The sequence below is a fragment of the Amphiura filiformis genome, chromosome 18, assembly GCF_039555335.1.
Source record: "Amphiura filiformis chromosome 18, Afil_fr2py, whole genome shotgun sequence".
Lineage (NCBI taxonomy): Eukaryota > Metazoa > Echinodermata > Ophiuroidea > Amphilepidida > Amphiuridae > Amphiura > Amphiura filiformis.
The window spans coordinates 15,400,975-15,423,044 of record NC_092645.1 but is presented as its reverse complement, the minus strand read 5'-3'; the positions used below and the strand labels follow the sequence as shown (position 1 = coordinate 15,423,044).

The following is a 22,070-nucleotide window of genomic DNA, read 5'->3' as shown; positions in this document are numbered from 1 at the left end:
GGGGCGAAATCTCAAAATTGAGATGAATGCGTAATGAAGCAAACTTCGTGTGGGGTTTCAAGCGCAACCAATGACAGACGAGCAATATATGAATAATTCATCATATGAATCGATGCCATTTTGCTCATCATATGATCGATACTTGGGAGGGCAATCCCCGGGGCTATCGTACGCAAATTACCATTCAATGCAAATAATGATTTATGGAGAGAATGACGAGAGTGAAGATGAAGATTAGACGGAAAGTGTACAATTTATAATTACCGGTACGACCGGGCTGTTGTTGTGTACTTTTTTGAGGAAAATATACTGTTGAAAGTTTGCAAGAGTTTTTGCCCTGGGAGTTTTTGGTCATTAGCAAAGTAATTTTTTATTGCCTGCATATCTGACTACGGGTCTGTTTTTCATTTTAATATGGCAGCTTCCTCGCCAAAAACTAAAAATGATGCAATAGACTAAGCCAGTAAAATCATCGGACTTCAATTCAAACCAGCGCAACACGAAGCTCTTTCACAATTTCTTCATGGAAATACGTTTTCATAAGGGGCTGGCATTTTCTTTGGAAGGGGGGTCCCAAAAATATAGGGGGTCATAGAATTTTCAGACCAAAAATAGGGGGTTATAAATTTTTAACACCCAAAATAGGGGGGTTATAGAATTATTAAGGGCAGGTGACTCAAAATTTTTGCGCGCTGCACGCGCATTCTTTCACTTCACAATAGAAATGTGCGTACAATCTATGCAAAATTTTTACGCGCTCCATGTCGCGTACAAATTTTACGATAAAAAAATTAACGCGCTCTGCCCACGTCCTTCACTCTTCAGGTTTTGATGCGCTCCGCGCCTTAGTTCCGTCAATGAATAATTTGTCTTTGTCTGTGTAGGTGGAAGGGGGGGTCATAAAAATTTTCGACCTAAGATAGGGGGGGTCATAAAAAAATTTTGCCTGCGATAGGGGGGTCATAAAAATTGACTCCGGTCATCGACATATTTGGGACACCCCCCTTCCGAAGAAAATGCCAGCCCCCTAAGCTTGCCAACGGGCTATGGAAAATCATCTATATATGAAGCAGCACCGTTTTGTTCAGATTATATGGCATACTTGTAGTATTGGGACCCGCCATGAGTACGGTTACGGGTCCCGAACCATGAGTACGGGTACAGGTCCCAAGCCCTGGTACGGGTATTGGTCCCAGTCCATGACGGGTACAGGTCAGAAGTCAAAATAGGGTATGAGTACGGGTACGTGTACAGGTCCGAAGCTACGGGTACGAGTACGGGTACAGAAATTGGGACTCGAGTACGGGTACGGGTCCCAGTATGGGTACGGGCCATGGGAACGGGTATGGAAATTTGGACTTGAATGGGTCCAATTATGGGTATGAGTATAAACAAATTAATTAAACAAGTACAAAAAGAAATTAAATATTGGTGGTCATGGTGAATGTGGCATATTTTGGGATGCAAGTGAAAAAACTATGTCTATGTATGGACACCCAGACTGTGCAATACTAATTTCAACATACTTTAGTATATTTAGCAGTGATGTAGCTTTTGAGTCTGGACTCGGACTCAAGTCCACTTTTTACTGGACTCGGACTCGGCTCGGAATTGAACATTAAAAGGCTCAGCTCAGCTCGGTCAAAAATACGACTCGGGCTTGAAGACGACCCCGGTCCGATTCCAGTCTAATCAATCCATGTACAATGTGGAAAAATTATTTATCTTAAAACATCAATTGGAATTCAATTGATTGTCAATTTTCCAAGTACATTCATGCACATCTACACAATACACATTCAACAGATTGTCCATTAGCTTAATCATTATAATTATTATCATTAATTATGCACATCTAGATAATTACAGCCATGTTTTATTTATATTTTAAAACTCCTTTAAATCACTTATAAAATCTCAAATTTCTGCATGGTAAGGACCTCTGTATTAATTTTCTAGATGTACTAGCCCAAACATGGCACAAGAAGTACACTGTCAGCTCATGTGGCTGGCAGAAAATCTGTCACACCTGCCAGTCACATTATCATTAGGCTACATGTATGCAGCATACAAGTAGTGGAGTGTATTTGAATGGGGAATATCAAAATGATTAATAAAAGCTAAAATAATGATATTTTAACATGATAACTTGAAATTCACCACAAAAGAAAAAAATCTTTAAATGTTTTCCCAGTTTGCCATGTCTTTTTCTGTATTGAACAGTCATTGTGTGAATGAGACATGTACATGTAGCACACATGGGTGGCAGTTTGCAGTGTGCACAGGCTGTTTATACCTTGTAGATATGTGTGCAGCATTCATGCCCGCATTCATGTTCATTTTGTGTAGCAATGTGGTAAGTTGAAAAACTTTGAAACTGTTTATTTGCTATGACTAGTAAGATTTAAGACATCAGCATGAACATGAGTCCAATCAGTCCATGTATTTTTGAACAACTGATTCATGGTACGGACAAGCCTACCCTACGTCCCGGGCCAACGCCCCGTGAGTCACACCCGGGGAGTCCCAACCATCGAACCCCTCGATTAATCCCCTGCCGATGCATGTAAATCTTCCGCAAAATGATCTGCAAAATTTTACACAGATTCCTGCATCTACCATGAATGTTAGCAATATTATTTTGTGTATCGATATGCTCTTTTGAACTCCAAATTCTAAGGGAGTAGACCGGGGGAGTGGGATACCTCCGGACATTATGTAGCTGATTTCGTTGGCGTCATTCTCTTTTCTCGTTACGGTAATATGTTTGAAATAGTCGGGAAATAGTGTCAGCACACGGATTTTAATTAATAAATTCACTGTTCCACATTAGTTCATGCATTGAAAACATTGTTTGCTGATGTTATGTCTAGTAAATGAACAAATAAAGGCTCTTATATCGGAAACTTCATCGCACTTTTTCAGCAAGGTTGCACTGCATGCAACCCGGGTATGCAGTGGCATACATGTAGCTACATCGGGCCGGGCATAGCGCGCGGAGGGCCAATCGAAAAGCATGACTAGTACGGTATCGCGGTATATATGGAAATGAAATTGTCAAAAAATGCCACACGACCCCTGGTGCCCCCATGCCTGGTGCACCCCCATCCTCCCCAATCAGGGTCGGTACCGGTACTCCCCAAGATAGCTTGACCACGTAACGGGCCACTAGGTTGATACAAAATATTTTGTCATGATGTTTGTGAAAAGTTAAAGTTAATATTTACATTTCACTTTTTGTGGGGATTCCCCTCGCGCCGTAGAAAACCAGGCCGAGTACTATTAGGAGGATACATGTCGATATCGATTAATTATCGGAAAAGATTTTGCCATTTAAAAAGTAGGGGGTTATCCAAATAATAGCATACATATTTATTCATAATTTAACTAATATAATTTGGAATTTCTAGTTTTATTCTTTTCAACATGTGTCTGTTTGCGCCAGATTCCGGTCAGAAAATTTTATTTCACTTACGATGTGAGAAAAATAATATATAAAAGGAGTAGTAACAAATTTGCATTTATTTAAACCCTTTTATATAATGGTCAAATCTGAACGAGATCCGAATTACCTGCGAATTACTGATTGGTGGAAACGATAACTTTGCTGGGGGTAATTAATATTACAGCATCATCGTTAGAGTGCGCAATGTTAGTGAAGCGCAGTTCTGGGGACTTTTCAAAGTCAGTAGACCCTTTTTCCCGGGATGGTGCGGTTCTCGGAGTGAGCCCTCAACTTGAAGATTAGCTGTTGGCTCAGAACAGCATAGATGGCGCTTCCATGGTCAGAGGGGGAAGGTCAAATAACAGTGATTATTAAATAAAAAGGGTCTACACAGTAGACTAGAGTCTGCATAGACCGCACGGGCTAAATATTAATTGGGGTGTGTCGGGAGATGGTGTAAAATAATTGTTTGATAGAAAGTGTGCTTTCCATACGTTTACATTATGATGCTCATGATGTAGAGAATTTGCCTAAAATGGCGGATTTAGGGAGTCTGAATTTGAGCTTTGTGGGAGACACAATTTTGAACTTTATGCAACATGGTTCTGTTATTATCAAATTTAGAGGAGTTTGAGGTGATCTTTCTTAAACTTCGTCAGGAACTAACATTCATCACAGCTGAAATACACTTACAGCGTACCAAGTTTTTGAACAGGGGAGGAGCTTAAAAATAGGGCTCTTAAAAGCTGTACGTACTCGGAAAGTTTGAATGCCCCCCTGGGTCAAATGTTATAAACTTACGGTACTAAACAACTGTGCGGATTCCTGGTTGTCCAATGACCTCACACTGTTTCTTTGTGTACAGAAAGTTTATAACATCTGGCCCCAGGGGACCATTCAAATTTTCTGAGTGCGTACCACTTTTTAGAGCCATATTTTTTAAGATCCTCCCACTTTCAAACGACAGGTGCATTTCAGTTCTAACGAACACTTATTGGTATTTAGGTTCAGTAAAATCGCCTCAAACCTCACTAAATTTGATAATATCAGAATAATGTTGCTCAAATTCCGAAATTTTACCCCAACAAAGATCAAATCCAGTCTCCTTATATCCGCCATTTTAGGCTAATTCACTACATTATGATCGCCATAATGTGAACTAATGGAAAGCACATTTTCTGGCAAACTATTATTTTACACCATCTTCCAACACACCCCAATTAATATTTAGACCATGCCGTTTATGCAGACCTTTACTAGATCAGTCTTGGAATTTTGCGAAAAAGTATTCCATATTAAATGTCAAGTCTGTAGCAGTTCACAAAGTTCTTTTATTAAAATAGCTTTTCAACAATATAAAACTTATCAATGGTACATTGTTTTCTACGATATAATTCCAAAGATTCCCATCGTCGCTATAGCGAACTAAAAATTCCGTCACCCATTGGTCATGCCCGCCTCTGCTTTGGAGCATAACTCCAGTTATCCATGTTTCAACCAACATGTTTATTTGTATAAATTGAGCGTCATCATTAGAATCCGCGCACCACGCTGCGGCCTGATTGGAAACGGAGTCAAGTCTAGCATTAAGACTTGCGCCATTTGGACCGAAATTTTTATTTGTACCACTTTTAATACTTGATACTGACAGTTGACTCGATGTAATACGTCCGTCCTCCATTCCGAGTTTTCTTCTGCAATTATCTGACAAAGAATAAAGATAATTTGATTGGATACACTAGGAGCCCAACATAATCCCTTAAGGTTATTAATTATTTTAAACTGTTGTGATTTGGTAGTTCACAGTATCTTACGAATGGTTGTGAGCTTTGGCAAAAACTGCATTGCTCAATTCATAGCGAGCGTGTAGGAGAAATAAAATATCACAGATATACTTTTATAGGTGCTGCGGCTGCGGTTCTTGAGTCAAGTTGTGAAGAGGGCTGAAACAACAACACTTTTGTAAAACGTACATAACTCATTAACAACAATAAATTAAGCAAGTTTGCAAAGTATACGATTTGTAGACTGAACTTTTGCAAAACATGAAGGTGTTAATTTTCAATAATATATTGATCTAGATAATAAAAATCAATTTTTTGATTGCTTCGACCAACAATACCTCGTCAACCCTTAACCCTAGAACTACTGAGCCATATTTTGTAACACGGACTACGAGGTGTTGTTGTGCAACCCCCCTAGTTTTCAATTATAAACGTCATATACCGCCAATTTTTTTTTTTTGATATTTGATTCACAATGCTATTTGATATGTCTGATGTGCTATCGGGTCCCACTGTGCAAAGGCTGTGATCGTAGTCCTTGTCGTGGACATGCAGTGGTGTAAACTTCTTTTTGACATTTTGACAAGAGTAGAAAACATATTGAAAGAATTAATATTTTAAAGTATTGCGCAGATATATTTGTATAAACAAAGATACCACGAACAACCAAACGATAAGATCATCATCTTCATTGAATTCCATTTTTTTTAAATTTTAGATACTATGGGGTTAATTTGTTTTTGATAACCGTACCTTCACATCCTAAAACTTCAAAACGTAGACTTATATGATAATTCCATTTAATCGGGATTATTCTGATCAAATTGGTCTGCACCGGTGTTGAGAATACGTTTGTTACAATGGTGTCACTGTCCCAATTGCCTTCAAACACCTATGATGAAATATTGATAACATTAATGTTTACTGTCAAAAATTGTGATCATTCACGTCACCTCGTCATCCATTCTCTCTAAGAGTGCTAATATTAAGCACTTAACCTCAGTCTTCAAGTGCTACTATTGAGTGCATAGCCGATTACATGATTTAAATTTGTGGTAATCGTTTCGCTACTGCACGGTGTAATATAACCGACAATATCTCTAATGATAACAGTTTTTGCACACAATTAGCTGCCTTCATCACAGGCCATTAGGCCAAACGTAGGATTAGGGATATGGTTATAGCTTTGAATGACCTTGACTCCCACTCCCAACCTCCCCACTTTTCTATTATTGTTGATATGAGAGCCAATACGGGATAAGGCCCCATAAAATACTGCAAATACATCATGCATCCGAAAATCGGACCCTAGGCGCAATAGACACGTTTCTATGGATGGCGGATACCTTCTAAATACGCCTAAGATAATACGCCTAACCTTAGACGTCTAAGATGCAATCTTAAACGTCTAATGTATTTAATGTATTAATCAATGTATACATCTTCGGACAGGTGCATGGTGTTATCCAATTTCCCTGGGCATGCCGGGGTTACATCGGCGATGTCAGTGCCGGGTGTCAATGCATGAATGCATGGAATGTCAATGTTGATGTCATTGATGTGAACAATATTAATATCTGTGATTACAGATTTAAAGCTTATAATAATGTGATTTTTATTTGGGTTTAATCATCCTGAAATGTATTTTTTGAATGATCACTGCGCATGGTCTCTGTAATACGAGTTGCTATTATTCTTCAAAGGTGCTTTGCGTGCTATCACATTGGTGATACCGTCCATCAAGACGTGTAAGAAGTGTTAGACGTGTAAAATCTTAGGCGTCTAAGATTTCATTGGTCAATAATTGAATAGTCTTAAGATGCTTGGCTGTTTGGGATTTCTGGTCCTGTACGTGACTCGTTGATTTAAGTCTTCCGCGAAATTCTTGGACGTGTTAGGGTTGCATCTTAGATGTCTAAGATTGCATCTGGGACGTGTAAGGTTAGGCATATTATCTTTGGCGTATTTAGAAGGTATCCGCGCTGATCATTGCTGATCGCGTCAACGGAACAACGTAATGCGCATTTATCCCACATCATCGTTGCCATTCGTTTTCGCGTACCGACGGCAAGGTCATTATACGTATGGGGTTTTGGTTCTCTGGTTTAGAAACAATTTTAGCAACAGAAAACAATATGTGTATTATGATTTAACGGTGGTACTTAATGTTGGAGACATAAATTCATCGTAATGCATCGTGTTATTGTGTTGGAAACATTTCATCACATTAGATAACTTAATTCATTATATCAAATTGAATTTCCTTTATGGATGAATCAAGTACCTTCGTAAAAAATTAAAGACATCAAGATTAATGATGTCTTTATCGTATAGTAATGCGCTTCAAGTCTGCAAGTTTGACACCCTCTCTGATAGGAGGGAGGAGCACTGTCTTAGGTTCGCCGAAGGGCTTACCAAAACAAATCGTACAAGTTCTCATATCCCTATTACCAGGAAGGAGTGTCATGGTCGTGCGTTACGTAATTGCAGCAATTTATCTCAGTTTAGGACAAGGACTAACCGTTTTAGAAATAGTCCTCTTCCTTTTTGTGTTGATCTCCTTACACTATACTTTTAATGTCATTTTATCCATGTTAAAAAAAGTGCTATATTTCATAATATGTTTTTAGTGCAGTGACTTTTATAATCAAATTTCTAAATGTTAATTCAAATTGTATATTTTTGTGTGTTTTATATCTTGTGCAATTCTTGCTTAAATTTAATTATAATTGTTCTTATGTGTATTTTTATATTGTAATTTATTGTATCTAATTTGGCCTACGGGCCACGAATTGCCAATAAAAGAAAAATTTAATGGTCATGGCCTGGCTTTGTACATGTATTTAAAATCCTTTATGTCGCCTACTAGAAAATCGTTATAACAGAAAACTGGATTCTAACGAATGAAAACAATATCAATTGCAAGCAAAGAAAAATACATATATGGTCAATTCCAGCCAAAGCGGGACAAAATTCTCTCTGGGGGCCATTTTGAAAATGTTTTCCTTTTCAATTCTAGACTTATCAAATGAGACGATCATATCTAGTGAATCATCAGGTGGAAGTGCCATCGGATTGAAAAATGACTTTTCTTGCTAGACCAAATAAAGTGTTAAATGCGCATATGCATGTTACCCACGAATTCAAGCCTTTTTCACCTGTTGTACGCCATAAAATTTCACTTTCTTTAATATCTTTCAATATTTTATGTGTGACTCATATACACTAGAAATCGGTGAAGACTTATCGGTGAAAAATATAATTTTATTACATATATCTACAAAGAAATATTTTGGTTATAACAAATTTTAAGAAAGAACCAGGTGTACAGTTAAGATTGTGTCAATTCTTCGAACTCTTTCCAAAGTGGCTGTCATTTAACATTACTGTATTATTTCGAAAGATTAGAATAAATGCTTCATATAAATATAAAGTTAGATTTTGTATCTCGTCGCAGGATGAGGATCTTGGATGGATTCGTGGGTAACAGCGTCTGGAAAATAGCAATTCCTATTAATTTTTTTAAATAAAAATAAAAAATACCTTTCCGTATGTCAATAATTCAGGCTGCAATGGCACTAAAATGAATTTTAATCAAAATACAAACTACATGGAATATTTAGAATGGATCATTATGGCATTTTGGGTATAAAAATGTTGAGAATAATGAAGTTGCCAAATTCAAATAGACAGAGCAAACAGTTTTATATTATTATTTTAGTAAAATCATTCCATATTTTCATGCAGCAATATTCTATTAAATCGTGTTTGACGGTTCCTATGTACTAAAACACTATCAATACATTGTTAACTATAATTTAAGTAGGGATTCGTGGGTAACCAAAATGTTCATGGGTAACACATATTTGAAGGTATGTATTGGTATTCGGCAAAATAGAAAATATTACAGAAGGTTGGAAACCATCATGCGGTTATTCCTCCATTGTGTTTCAATGATTCCCGTTTCTCTAACCAATTGCATTTACCCAAAAAATGGTAATTTAGGATAATCAATCAAAACTTCATGATACAGCTTCAGTATACCTTCAAGAGGACGCTATTAAACAGGACTGTTTTGGAACCTATTTCGCATGTTTTCGAAATGTTAAGATGCATAAGAAACATATAATTTACGAGTAAATCCTTGGATTCGTGGGTAACGCCGAATTCGTGGGTAAAGCTATAAGTACTATAGTACCGTTTGGGGTTTGCGTTTCTTAGGTACATAAACTGTAAGTACTGTAAAAATTATAGCATACCCATGGCTTGAATATGTGCTGATTTAAACTTAAAATAAACAATCTCCTTGTTTTTCAAGGTTAACATCTATTCGGGATTCGTGGGTAACAAAAGTTTAAACCGTCGTAGATTCTTTTTTAAAGCGGTGAACGTATTTTTACGATTTACAATTTTAAGCGCTTGTCTAACTAAATTCAGTGTCCAAAGTCATTAAATGTTAATTTAAGTTATGGCAATTATATTTGCTGGACTCGTGGGTAACAGTTGATACGTGGGTAACGTCAAATTTGATTTTATGGAATTTTATGGGTAAAACGTATTTGCATAAAATAATCACTTGGACCTCAGAATTATAGAACGAAACTTCATTTCATGATATAGTCATTTATTGCATATTAACTTAACATTTTTCAGAACGATCATTTTATTTTTGATACGCGGGTAACAAAAGTATTAGCCAAATTGACTTAATGGCCTCTAGAGTCCACAAACTTTGGTGGAATTCAATCGTTTTACATATGATGAGAGATCATGCAAACGTCTTTCTAACGGTAATAATTTCATTTTGATTGAAGGACATTCAATGACATATATGGTGCTTTATCTTTGGATTCGTGGGTAACGCCAATTCATTTAAGCCATCATAACTTGTCCCCTGGTATGACTTGCTAGTAAAGGCCTATATGCACAAAGAGAGCACATTGGACGTGACATGATATGCTCCATCAATAACGTGATTTCCTTTATTAATGACATTTTAAAGTGGAAAGTTAACATAGAGAGAATTTTGTCCCGGTTTCGCTGGAATTGACCATATATATATTGTATGTTTAACAAGTTAAAACATGATGAAATCTATTGTTTAAGGTTTTGCTGCACGATGACACCTTTTTCACTTGAAGCTATGAATTCGGCAACCATTGCAGAATAAATTTAATAAACCGTAAGGATTATTCGTTATGTTCGGAAAAAAATTATTTTATCCAAAGATATAGTGTAGCCAATAATTTAACCAACCAACCTACAATAAACTTTACCTGGTCAGTTTGATTGTCAATGTTTTGAATGTATAACCATGTTACTTCATCGCTACTATGCTGAACCTGATATTTCGTAACCCACTGACCAGAATCACCATCAATATCATTCCTTCCTTGTGTCATAACTCCTGTCACTCTCGTTATGATATAGAAGTTAACTTGGATCCACTGGTTAAGGTCAATCGTAAGAGCACACCAAGCCCCACCATTACCAACTGCTTCCATTAAGCTATTCAGCCTTGCAGACTTTATTGATGGGCACGCACCATGGACACTAGATGCAGATATTTGGTACTTCGTTATCTCACCATCTTCCATGCCAAGTTGATATCCACAATCTGTTGTTCGATACCAAAAATATTGAAAGCAAAATTTGTGTGTCTTTTTTTTTCTTCTTCTTTTTTTTGGTTATATTTTATATGCGCCACTTTTGTGGTGGATTATGAATATAGGTTAATGCACATTATTTTAAGACATTTTACAAAGCAAAGTCTTCAAAGCAATTAATTTATTCTTGATCAAATGTTGTATCTCCATTTGATATTTTCTGGAGTACAATGGCGGTCATTATGTACCACAAACGACCTTCTTGAAAATCGAATAAGAAAGTTGTATGTACACATTCAGTCTCAGATTATAGGTGAACAAACGCGAACACGGTATGTGAACACAGAATGACAATGTACAATCAAAGTTGCCGATTGCGTACAGCGACATCACGTTACATCTCGACGCATCCATGTCCGTTCAATTATAATGAAAGACAAAGATAAAAACAATTTATCGCGTCTGATGTCACTGTCAATTACGATCCTTGATTGGTTTACACAAGTTAATCAGCGCGTAAAAAGAAGACCGATATATCTGGTGCTGATCGGAGAAAAGGAATAGCAGCAAATGGCGAAAAATTACGTAATTTTACAAGGCAAAAAGCAGCTTTTCTAGGCATTGTGGACATGGTGCCTTCGCCAAAGAAAGTTTCCTACTATAAAAACTTTTAAGATGGTTTGCATGTCGAAAGGTGCAAAATTAACAATAAGGCGCCCGGTTATAAATCCGCGGTCAGCAAGTCATCATCACGACACTTGTAAACAAACCGTGCTCGAATTTGATTGACAGATGACGTCAGACGCGATAAATTGCTTTTATCTTTGTCTTTCATTATAGTGGTGTACTGTCTACTATATATACACATCGAAGCACGTATAAGTATATTATTTACTCTTTTGCTGCAAGTTGACACCCCAAATTCTGCAAAGAACACGTAACAACAGTGTGGTTTATTCTGTCATGGTTGCATAAAAACATACATCAAGCGCGAGGGTTGGCGAACAACGGTAGTTTGCTCCAATTTAGAAGAGCCCCGCAGGCAAGTCTTAAATGCTTTGCAGGTATACTGTAGTTCGGTAACTATGGTAGACAGATTCACATCATTGATTATAGAGGGCGTCCTTTATGAGCATACTAAAATTTATCATCATGGCATGCCATGTGAGCAGAATTTGGCAGTGTACTTTCCCGGTGTACTTTACTGTGTAAGCGTGTGGGGAAAATTCAACATTCATTTTGAACCTGTGTAAGTCCTATGTTGTAAAGTATTTTTATGTATGGTGTATTCACTGATGCCTAAATAACCACACACAAACAACTGGACATCATGAAAGTAAAGCTCGTTTTAGCTAAAATGGTTTAAAATCCACATGTTTCAATGGGAGAATGTCGAATCATGCTAAATGGCAAGCCATGATCGATTAGGAGGTGAACAAATCATTTTGCGATCCAATAAATTGCAATTGCCAATGCAAATTTGGGCAATTATAAAGCGACATAATTTTGGTCAAAACATTGTAATTATTTAACCTGCAGACATGGCTAAACCAATATTTTTAAAGGAAATTGTCATCTTTCATTTTATTGACTTTTGAAGCAGATAATTATTGTAAACTATTAATTCTTGAATATGAAAAATAAGCGACATTATGCTTTGTTTAGATTCGCAAAGTTACTTATACGGTTATAACTAACCTTGTACAAACACGTGTAAATTGCAAGATGCAATGTTGCCACTCCCATCAATGGCCGTACAAACGATGCGTGTTAATCCCAATGCAAATTGTGATCCAGGTGGTGGGTTGCACTTAACAAAGGGGGCAATACCAGAGTTATCAGTAGCTTGAGGAACGGGCCATACTACTGTTGTAGTGTTTTCACCCGGGCGTAATACTCCTTCTTGGTGACTGGGACACATTTCTATTTCCGGGGGCTGGATATCTGTACAGAAAGAAAGAAAAGTTCAAATCTGTTACGAACATAATACGGTTGCTTATTATATATAATATCAGCACAAGGAATATGATAATCTCGTTACAGACGACGTCATTATATATCGTCGGCAGAGTGCAACACTATCGTAAGTGCAGTAGAATGCAATAGCTGTCATTTGCAACATGCAAAGGTGATATATTGGGGTTAGCTTAGTAGCCATCAGGAAAGTATACAGAACATCAACACTTTACAATGAGCATGATGAGGGGATTGTGCTGAAACAATAGGTATTTTACAAAAGGCAGCTATTACATTCTACTGCATTTACGATAGTGTTGCGCTCTGCCGACGATAAATAATAGCAGCACCAGGAATATGATAACCTCGTTACAGACGACGCCAATCCCTTGTTCATGTAGCTACTTGATACGTTTCCTCAGTCACAGCACAGTGGCGTTGGGTGATTTTTATAGGTCATTTATTATGCAATTTGGCCCAACGGTTTTAAATATCAAGTTCTTCATTACACCCCAAGTAAGAAATTTCAACTATACTTAATATTAATTAAGATTTTTTTAGATCATGAACACAATCTTTAAGAAGAAACCCTCCCGGAAGTGGACATGGGGAAGTCCAAATGGCACAACCAAGAATGAAATTGACTTCATTCTCTAAGACAAGCAACACATTGTTACAGATGTATCTGTTCTACAGAAATTCAACACAGGCAATGACCACAGATTAGTAAGAACTAAGATCCACATTAGCATGAAACTGAAAAGAGTCCAGCTAATGAGCAAGAAGACAGCTCATTTGAACCAAGACAAGCTGCATCAACATCCACTAGAGTTACAGTTAGCTCTACAGAACAAATTTGATGCACTGGAAGATACAATGAAGGAGTGTGGTCTTACTGAAAAATCCAAAGCCATAGCAGAAACAATTTTATAGTTTAATCCGTCGGTCGCAACACATAGTGGCGTACGTGAAGGACAAAATACGTCTCCGAGCAAAACGTTTTTGAAGGATATGCTACCAGTAACGGAGTCGATACTCCTCCACTGTTATCTCTCAGTGGCCCGATTCCATTTGAAATTAAAGTTAAAGGTTCAAACTATTAAACTGTATCTTTAATAGTTAACAAGGAATAACTATTATAGGATATTAGCTAGCTCTAAACTTATACGCCACTATGTGAAACGGAAAATTTGGAAAATGGCTATACGCCACTATGTGTTGCGACCGACGAATCCTTTATTGTAAATGTCAAATGTAATTGGTCCTCTGAGATATTATATTTGAGGAGTCCAATACTATGTTATCAGTAACGTATAGTTCAAACGCGTTTTTTTCGAAAACGTGATTTATTTTACAGTTGTCCTGAACTTACGCGACTGTGTGTTGCGACCAACGTTTTCTAGTAATACTGGAAGTCGCTAGCATTGAAAGATACTTTGTGACAAGGAAACGAGAGCTGTGCATAATGCTACTTTTGGTATACATAATTACATGTTTTAAAATCTGTGACCTTTTTTCAAGGACGCTTTTTTTGTCAATACTAACTTCAGCAAAAGTATCCGAACAAAACAAAACAAACAAATTCGTTCCTATAAACATTATTATGTTTCAACTTACCTAGAATTTCAATCTGAAATTCGCATGTTCCATTGTTTCCACTTGCATCTATAGCCGCACACCTCACTATGTTCAATCCAATCCCAAAGCTATCTCCAGAAGAAGCAGCACACTGTATGATTGGAGCCTGCCCTGAGTTATCAGTAGCATTAGCTGGTTCCCATACGGCGATGGCTCTAGAATGGTTTAAGGCCAGTATGATCTCTTGATTATTGGGACAAAATGTAAAGACTGGTGGTTGATCGTCTACAAAGTAAGAGTAAATAATATCATATATTTATTAAGGCAGTAACGTGAGTCGACATTTATATATTATTGGAACATACACAATTTTTATAGTTTAAGTTCCAATAATATATCTTTTTAATATTGCTATAAAGGGGCAGTGCCAGAGTTATCAGTAGCTTGAGGACTACTGTTGTTGTGTTTTCACCTGAAAGTAATACTCCTTCTTGGTGACTGGGACACATATCTACTTCTGGGGCCTGGATATCTGTACAGAATGAAAGAAAAGTTCAAATATTCTGCGCATACAATACGGATGCTTATAATATAAGCAGCACAAGGATAATCTCGTTACAGACGACGACAATCTCCGGCGCCAATTTCTTCCTCATGTATCTTCTTGATACATTTATAGTAATATCGTACGCCAGCATTGAAAGTTACTTAAGTTTGTAAAAACAAGGTAGGTCTAACTGAAATCACAGCCCATGCCCGTGGTACAGTACTGGGACAAGGATATGGCAGTTATGCATGATGCTACTTTTGGTCCACATACTTATGTTGTTTGTTTGTTTGTTTTTAATCTATGACCTTTTTTCACGAACGCTTGATTTTTTCAGTACTAATTTCAGCAAAAGTAGCCCAAGTGAACCAATGTTTATCATTAATGTTTCTTCTGTAGAAAAACAAAACAAATTCATTCCTATAAACATGAGTTATGAGTTATGTTTCAACTAACCTAGCATTTCAATCTGAAAATCGCATGTTGCATTGTTCCCACTTGCATCGATAGCCACACACGTGACTATGTTTAATCCAATCCCAAATATATCTCCAGAAGAGGCAGAACATTGTATGATTGAAGCCACATCAGAGTTATCAGTAGCAGTAGCTGGTTCCCATACGGCGATGGCTCTAGAATGGTTTAAATCCAGTATGATCTCTTGATTATTGGGACAAAATGTAAAGACTGGTGGTTGATCGTCTACAGAGTAAAAGCAAAAATCGGCATACATTAAAGCCATATTATAACATTTGCTGTTGAGGACGCCCTGACTGATTTTTTAAAATTCATTTTTTACACGATTATATTGTACTTTATTAAACCAATATACTAAGTACCCTGCAAATGTCAAGACTCTAGGTGCTGTAGTTTTGTCAAAATCCGAGATTTTGAATAAAGCGCCGGAACCGGCGTCTTATTATTACGATGGAATTATTATTCGAACACATACACGATGTTCATAACACACAGTACGTACACGGCGTGCGGGACGGTGATCTACACAACAAAGGGTCATACCATAACATGACCGAAGGAGTGGTACGTATTGGCGACATACGCGGTGGTACGTGAGAATTTCCATAAGTAAAGTATTCAAGCATAAAGTATAGGAGTTCTTCAACAGACTAACTGTTTTGTTGAAATCATTCGGACAATTTTTCCACACAAACCGGTCACTTGTAAATTGGTGGGTCAGGACTTTTTGCCGCAAAAATTCCACACTAGTTTCTAGAACTATTTGCGAGATGGATATTTCTTTGAAAAAATATCGAATCTAGTCGTTGTGATGTAAGAAAACTTTTAAGTTAACTTTTGCCAAGAATCACCCAATTGGCCGCATTTGTCTCCACTGAAATCCAACCATCGATATACCAAAATACCAATATTTCAACATTTACAATGTTGTTACACTACAAGTGTCATATCTTGTTACAGTGTACGTAATTACCTTTATAACCCGATATTTAAATGTTATTAAAACGTATTAGCAACAAAAAAAACCGTTTAAAACACGTTACGGGTAACACAACAAACGACAAAAATACCTTGAAAGGGTTATTTCAAATGTCTCCTATAAAAGCAGACTTATACACGTCCAATCACATTAGACAGTATAGACAAACGTCAACATGGTATGTAAACTCGCGAGATCACGTAATGCCCCTGTATTGTACTCGTGAAAGTCACCAAATTTACATCACTCGTACACAGAAAACATACATTTTGGTCAATTGGTGAAAGGGTTGAAGATGGTACTTACCTTCGACGATAACTGCTAACTGACATGTCTTATAATTCCCGTTGCTATCACTACATTTACAAGTGATTATCGTCTGGCCAATGACAAAATAATTACTTTCTGGCACGCCATCACAATTAACATTCGGGACCTCACCAGAGTTATCGGTGCAATTAGGAGTTTGCAATTGCACATGCGCATATGATTGGTTCGGGAGAGTGTTGTGAATTATTTCCACAGGACATGATTGCACAAAGACAGGTGCTTCATTATCTGTAAAACAGAAGACAAGATATATGTGATGATGATGACGATGATGATGATGATGATGATGATGATGATGATGATGATGATGATGATGATGATGATGATGATGATGATGACGATGATGACGAAGACAACGACGACAATGATGATGATGACGTCATAAAAAGGCATGTAATAAAATGTCTAAGATACATACCTTCAATATATACCTCAAAGGAACATGTGGCTGTGTTACCATAATCATCGGTTGCTAAGCACGTGACATTAGTTAGTCCCACGGTGAAATACGATCCTGACCCAGGTTTACATCGAACTTGAGGAGGAACATGGGAATTATCTACGGCAGTTGGATTTATCCACACAACTTTTGCAGTGATATGCCCTGGGTCTGTATCTCTAGTTTGATTTGTTGGGCAGACATCAAAAATGGGCACTTCCGTGTCTAAACAAAATGAGTTATATTTATTTAAATAAACGTAAATAATAATCTGTACGCGGCAATAACTATTTATATAAAATGTTATTAATATCAGTTTACCCGAGCTTATTAAAAGTGATTTCATAATTTCTTAGGCTTGCAATCCTCTCCAATTGTGTCTCGCATTGTCTTACGCCGCTAGCATGAAGGCTCCATAAATGTCAATGATTGATTGATTGTTTGATTGCTGATATGATTGATTGATTGATTGATTGACTGGTTGATTGAATAATTGATTGATCGATTGATTGATTGATTGATTGATTGATTGATTGATTGATTGATTGATTGATTGATTGATTACAATAAATAAGTCTTGGACACGAACTCACCAATGCAGTCAATGTTGTAAAGGTCTTTCAGGATTGTGTGAACGTTGTTGGAGATTGTGGTTGCTGTATTCTTTCCGATAACTTTAATGCTCTTACATTTGCAAGGATCACCAGAAGACAAAGACCATCGCATTTTACCCTCAAATCCAAATTCACACACATCTTGTGCTAGGATAAAAACAAATCGAGAAGACCCTATTTGCAATAGCTGGCATATAGACACTTCACAACTTCAGCATTCTATTATTATCAGCAACGAAAAATATGATACCCGGCAGCAGCTATTGCAGATAGGGCCTTCTTGAAGTAACACCTCAAATGGGTTTGTTAAATAGAACTAACAAACAATAAACATTTCTTAATGCTTCGTCAAGATGTCTAAAGAAAGAGAAGGAGAAAAACATTAAGACGAGAGAGAAATATAACGATGACAAATAGAAAACAAAAACAATAGATAAAAAAGAAGCAGAAAGATAGCTAATGAAAACGTAAATGTTTTGTTCTACTACTACTAATATTTTTGTTTAAACCTCATACAACTGTATATTAAAATAATTTCAAGAGGAGCCATTACGTTTCACTACCTGAAGAGAATTGATCATAAATTGAATTCCCTCCTGAGGTTGGTATATGTCTTCACCAGGCTGTAATTATAGCTAGAGGCAGTATATGGCACACATGGGTCAACGAGTTACATAAAAATGACCATGTGAGGTATTTAGTTCCCAGGATGTGAGTTTTGCCTGAGGCAATTTGTGGTTAAATGTTGATCCCTCACTGGAAGAGTTATTACCGTCGATTTGGTTGAAAAAGGAGGCGAGACATAATCAAATATCTCCCGGTAACAAAACGTAATGCCAATTTCGCGTTTTGCAGTTGAAATCCATACACCCCTATGCCCGGCCCATATGAAAGGCAGTATCTTAACCTTCCACACAGGACATTTGAATAACAAAATGGGGTTTTCTGAATGAGTGACTAATTTGAAATCTTCACCCCCTATGTGGGAGATTAGGAGATGTATTGGTTTTATATTCCATTCGCAAGAGCAAGTGTTTTGAATAAGCATCACAACAAATGGATACCGATAATATATCGTTATAGTCATATTCTAAGCATTAGCAAATTGGATTCAGAAGTGCGTGTTTAATGGTTATTTTGTAGGAAAGACAGGAACTGCCTTTCTTACGATTTGTCTGAGTGGATGGTTTCGCGATGTATTTAACTTTAGTGACCAATTAAAAAAGAGCTTTTATATAGCGTTGTAATGCTAAGCAATTAGTAAATAGTATTTAGAAGTGCGGGGTTAATGGTTGTTTTATAAATGTAAAAAGTCGTCGCGCTTCAAAACCCGTTCTGATAAGTACCTTCTTAACCACCATTGTCATAAAACATTTTTTGTAGAGAGAAAATTTTAATATGAACGTCATTTCTATATACGAAATGGCTAAAGAATATAAATAATTTGAGACATGATTTAAATCAAGAGCAGCAATGTGGGCATTCCCTGTGGTGAATGTTTTCCTTGTGGGGCAATAATTTTTGTGTCTCCATAAGGCTATGTGTCTCCATAATTCACTCCACATGGCATTAGGTTTAAGACCACATAATTCACAGACTCATGCGACACTGAACCCCCAGACCCCCACCCCCACCCCCCACCCCCACCCCACACACACACACACCCACACACACACACACACACTTTATTCCTTGAAAATGATTTTGATATCAGGTAAAAGCTCATATTTTTTAGTAACCTGTTGAATTTCAGCAGGTTATTATAAATTATTTACCTGATATCAAAATTAAACAATGTCATGTGTTCTATGAGCCACTATGATTGACATTTTGCTTCTAGAATTCAAACTGCTTGAATAATTTCATAGATTTTGAAACTTTAAATAACTCATTATTTGTCAAAAAGTCGTCATACGCCAGTATGCTAACTCATTTGCAATTATAAGGAGGGCATTGGGATTGGAAACACAATTTTTAGAACTTTAATCACGTTACAAAATGAAGAAAGAAGAAAGAGTTTTTATTTGAAATATATTTGTTTTTGTTTAATATATTTTACTCATTTTCCGATTAAACTGTGAGACATGTCAAAGCATACATGTCAGCACGAATTAATTTAAACTAACATTACCCATCAAGATATATCAAAGGAATAATGTGCGATTTCCATAAAAATTAGATTCGTATTCGTTTTTCCGCAAAATGTTAGTTTACACTGATTAAATCTTGTCCGTTTTTAATTTTGAGACAAACAAATGAGGTAAAATAATACAAATCGCAATTTCATTCCAGCGTCAATGAGTGTGTTAGCTCGCCGATTGTTACTGATTTGAGCTTCACGCAACTGAGACGGATAAACAAGATGTATAACTAAAGACGAATAGTGATTATTCGTCAATGATACACATGCACGAAACGTTCAGCGATACGGTAAATAAAACTGGTATTAACGTATAAAAAAGCCTGAAGTGCAAAAATAGACATCGAGACAAATTGAGGGCGTCGCTGTGGAGCAAGTCACACATTACGGCTTTAATTTATACGTTTCTGCATGCCAGAAACAGTGACGATTTTTATGAAGAATTATGTATAAGGTATCATGAATGGAGATCTTTATAACATTAACATCATCTGTTTATTTAGAACACGCCATAATATCAGCCAGTCTTTTACTGTTACCTGGGATGCAGTACTCCAGATGACAGAATAACCTGTTTTCCATGTTTTTATTATACGATACTAATTATATATAGTAGGTGCTACCTACCTATTATGAAGCACACAAGTTGCACTATCAGCAGACCATTGCACAGTTGATGAGCCAAGGAGTTTACCTGCATTGTTATTAAGGACTAAGATTTTGGACAATGTTACATATATGAGATAATTATAGTCAACATATCGCATGTTCGTTACGAGTCGTATTTGATTTCATGGCTCAGTTTGCCTATTGAGAAAAAAATTAATTGACTTTTATAGGGCAGAACAAGGAGACACACATTCGTCCACATTCAAATTCGAGATTTCTTGTTATTTATCAATACTAAGATATATATATGTATTGTGAGACAACTCCAGAATGATTGCTCGTAGGTTATGTATGTACAGCAAAGTATATTTTAAACAATAAATTAAGCAAGTTTTCTGTTTTGTGAAAATCAGTAGCCTATCTGTGTGGATTATGGCTGTTGTATTATACTGCAGACCATGTGACAGGATTTAACTCGAAAACTGCAGTGTATTTCCTAATAATGACTTTTCAAGAAAGCTTATTTATATTTATATGCCATAACGAATATTAAGTGTTGTCCTCTATAGAGAGCCTATGCCCTTCCTGTTGAGTGTTATCTTTACTATTCTCAATATTTGAGTATAAGCACTGCTTGATCAGGCTCCCATCCGACTAGACTTAAGACCCACTGGCAATGTATACCACAAAATAATACTAAAATAGTGTATCACAGGCTGCAATTGTTCTTCCTTTATTAAAGTATAGATATTGCGCCCAAAATATAACTTCACACTTCTTAACGACAATAAAACTATTATGATCAAATAAAATTGACGATAGACGGAGAATTGTTTTGATACCTCATTCGGCACGATGCGTTTTCATTAACCCAACATATTACTTGAAATGAAGCATGCAGGTGCTATGTCAGCTTGGTCAGTACTATAGCCTGCACACTGCTGGTCACTTTTGAGACTCTACCTATTGTCATTCAAAGACGTATCGTGCCGATTGAGGTACTAAAATACGTAGAACAAATTTGTCATCTTTCGACTACTTTATTTTGTAATTTAGTTTTAGTTTCTTTAAGTTTAATGATAAATATTATGCACAGTGATATATAGATATGTGTAGTATGAACAGCGATGTTGATTCCAAACAGTAGTACACCTCATATCTGTCAAATCTTACAACTTTGCTATAATAGATTTTTAAAATAATTGTATATACATGTATACTCTGTTCACGAATACATATTTAAAGTTATTTTTAAGATGTTGTGGATATGATAAGAAAAGTTTACATAACTGACCTATTCTCGTTCATTGACAGTAAAGAGTTCCATGTTCAATTCAAGGCTTGCAGCTGTGTCGTCGACTGATTGAAATTTACAACAATGCCAAAATGGCTATTTTCAACCGAATATCATAATTTTACGCATGCGCCGATGAATAAAAAGTCTACATTCCTTACTAATGCCGCATAATGATATATTAACGCATCCGTCGTGCTTGTTGATCGATGTGGATACAAGATGAATCACATGAAGCGTAGCCTTTTACACTTTAGCCAGTAATTACTCTT

General features: G+C 36.6%; 1 protein-coding gene and 1 long non-coding RNA gene across 2 annotated transcripts; both read right to left on the bottom strand.

Annotated features, from left to right (window-relative positions):
• Positions 1-4,763: 4,763 nt before the first annotated feature.
• On the bottom strand, positions 4,764-17,528 carry LOC140138983 (hyalin-like). The gene is made up of 9 exons (XM_072160764.1): positions 17,504-17,528; positions 17,121-17,366; positions 16,679-16,930; positions 15,373-15,618; positions 14,409-14,654; positions 12,534-12,779; positions 10,506-10,846; positions 5,983-6,121; positions 4,764-5,149 (listed from the first exon to the last, which is right to left on the bottom strand). Exons 1-9 carry the CDS (start codon positions 17,526-17,528, stop codon positions 4,764-4,766), a joined length of 2,127 nt encoding a protein of 708 aa, XP_072016865.1.
• A 212-nt stretch (positions 17,529-17,740) lies between these two features.
• LOC140139555 (uncharacterized) lies at positions 17,741-21,859 on the bottom strand. The gene is made up of 3 exons (XR_011857165.1): positions 21,799-21,859; positions 20,523-20,607; positions 17,741-17,902 (listed from the first exon to the last, which is right to left on the bottom strand). It is a non-coding gene; the product is annotated as an uncharacterized lncRNA (long non-coding RNA).
• Between the last annotated feature and the right edge of the window lie 211 nt (positions 21,860-22,070).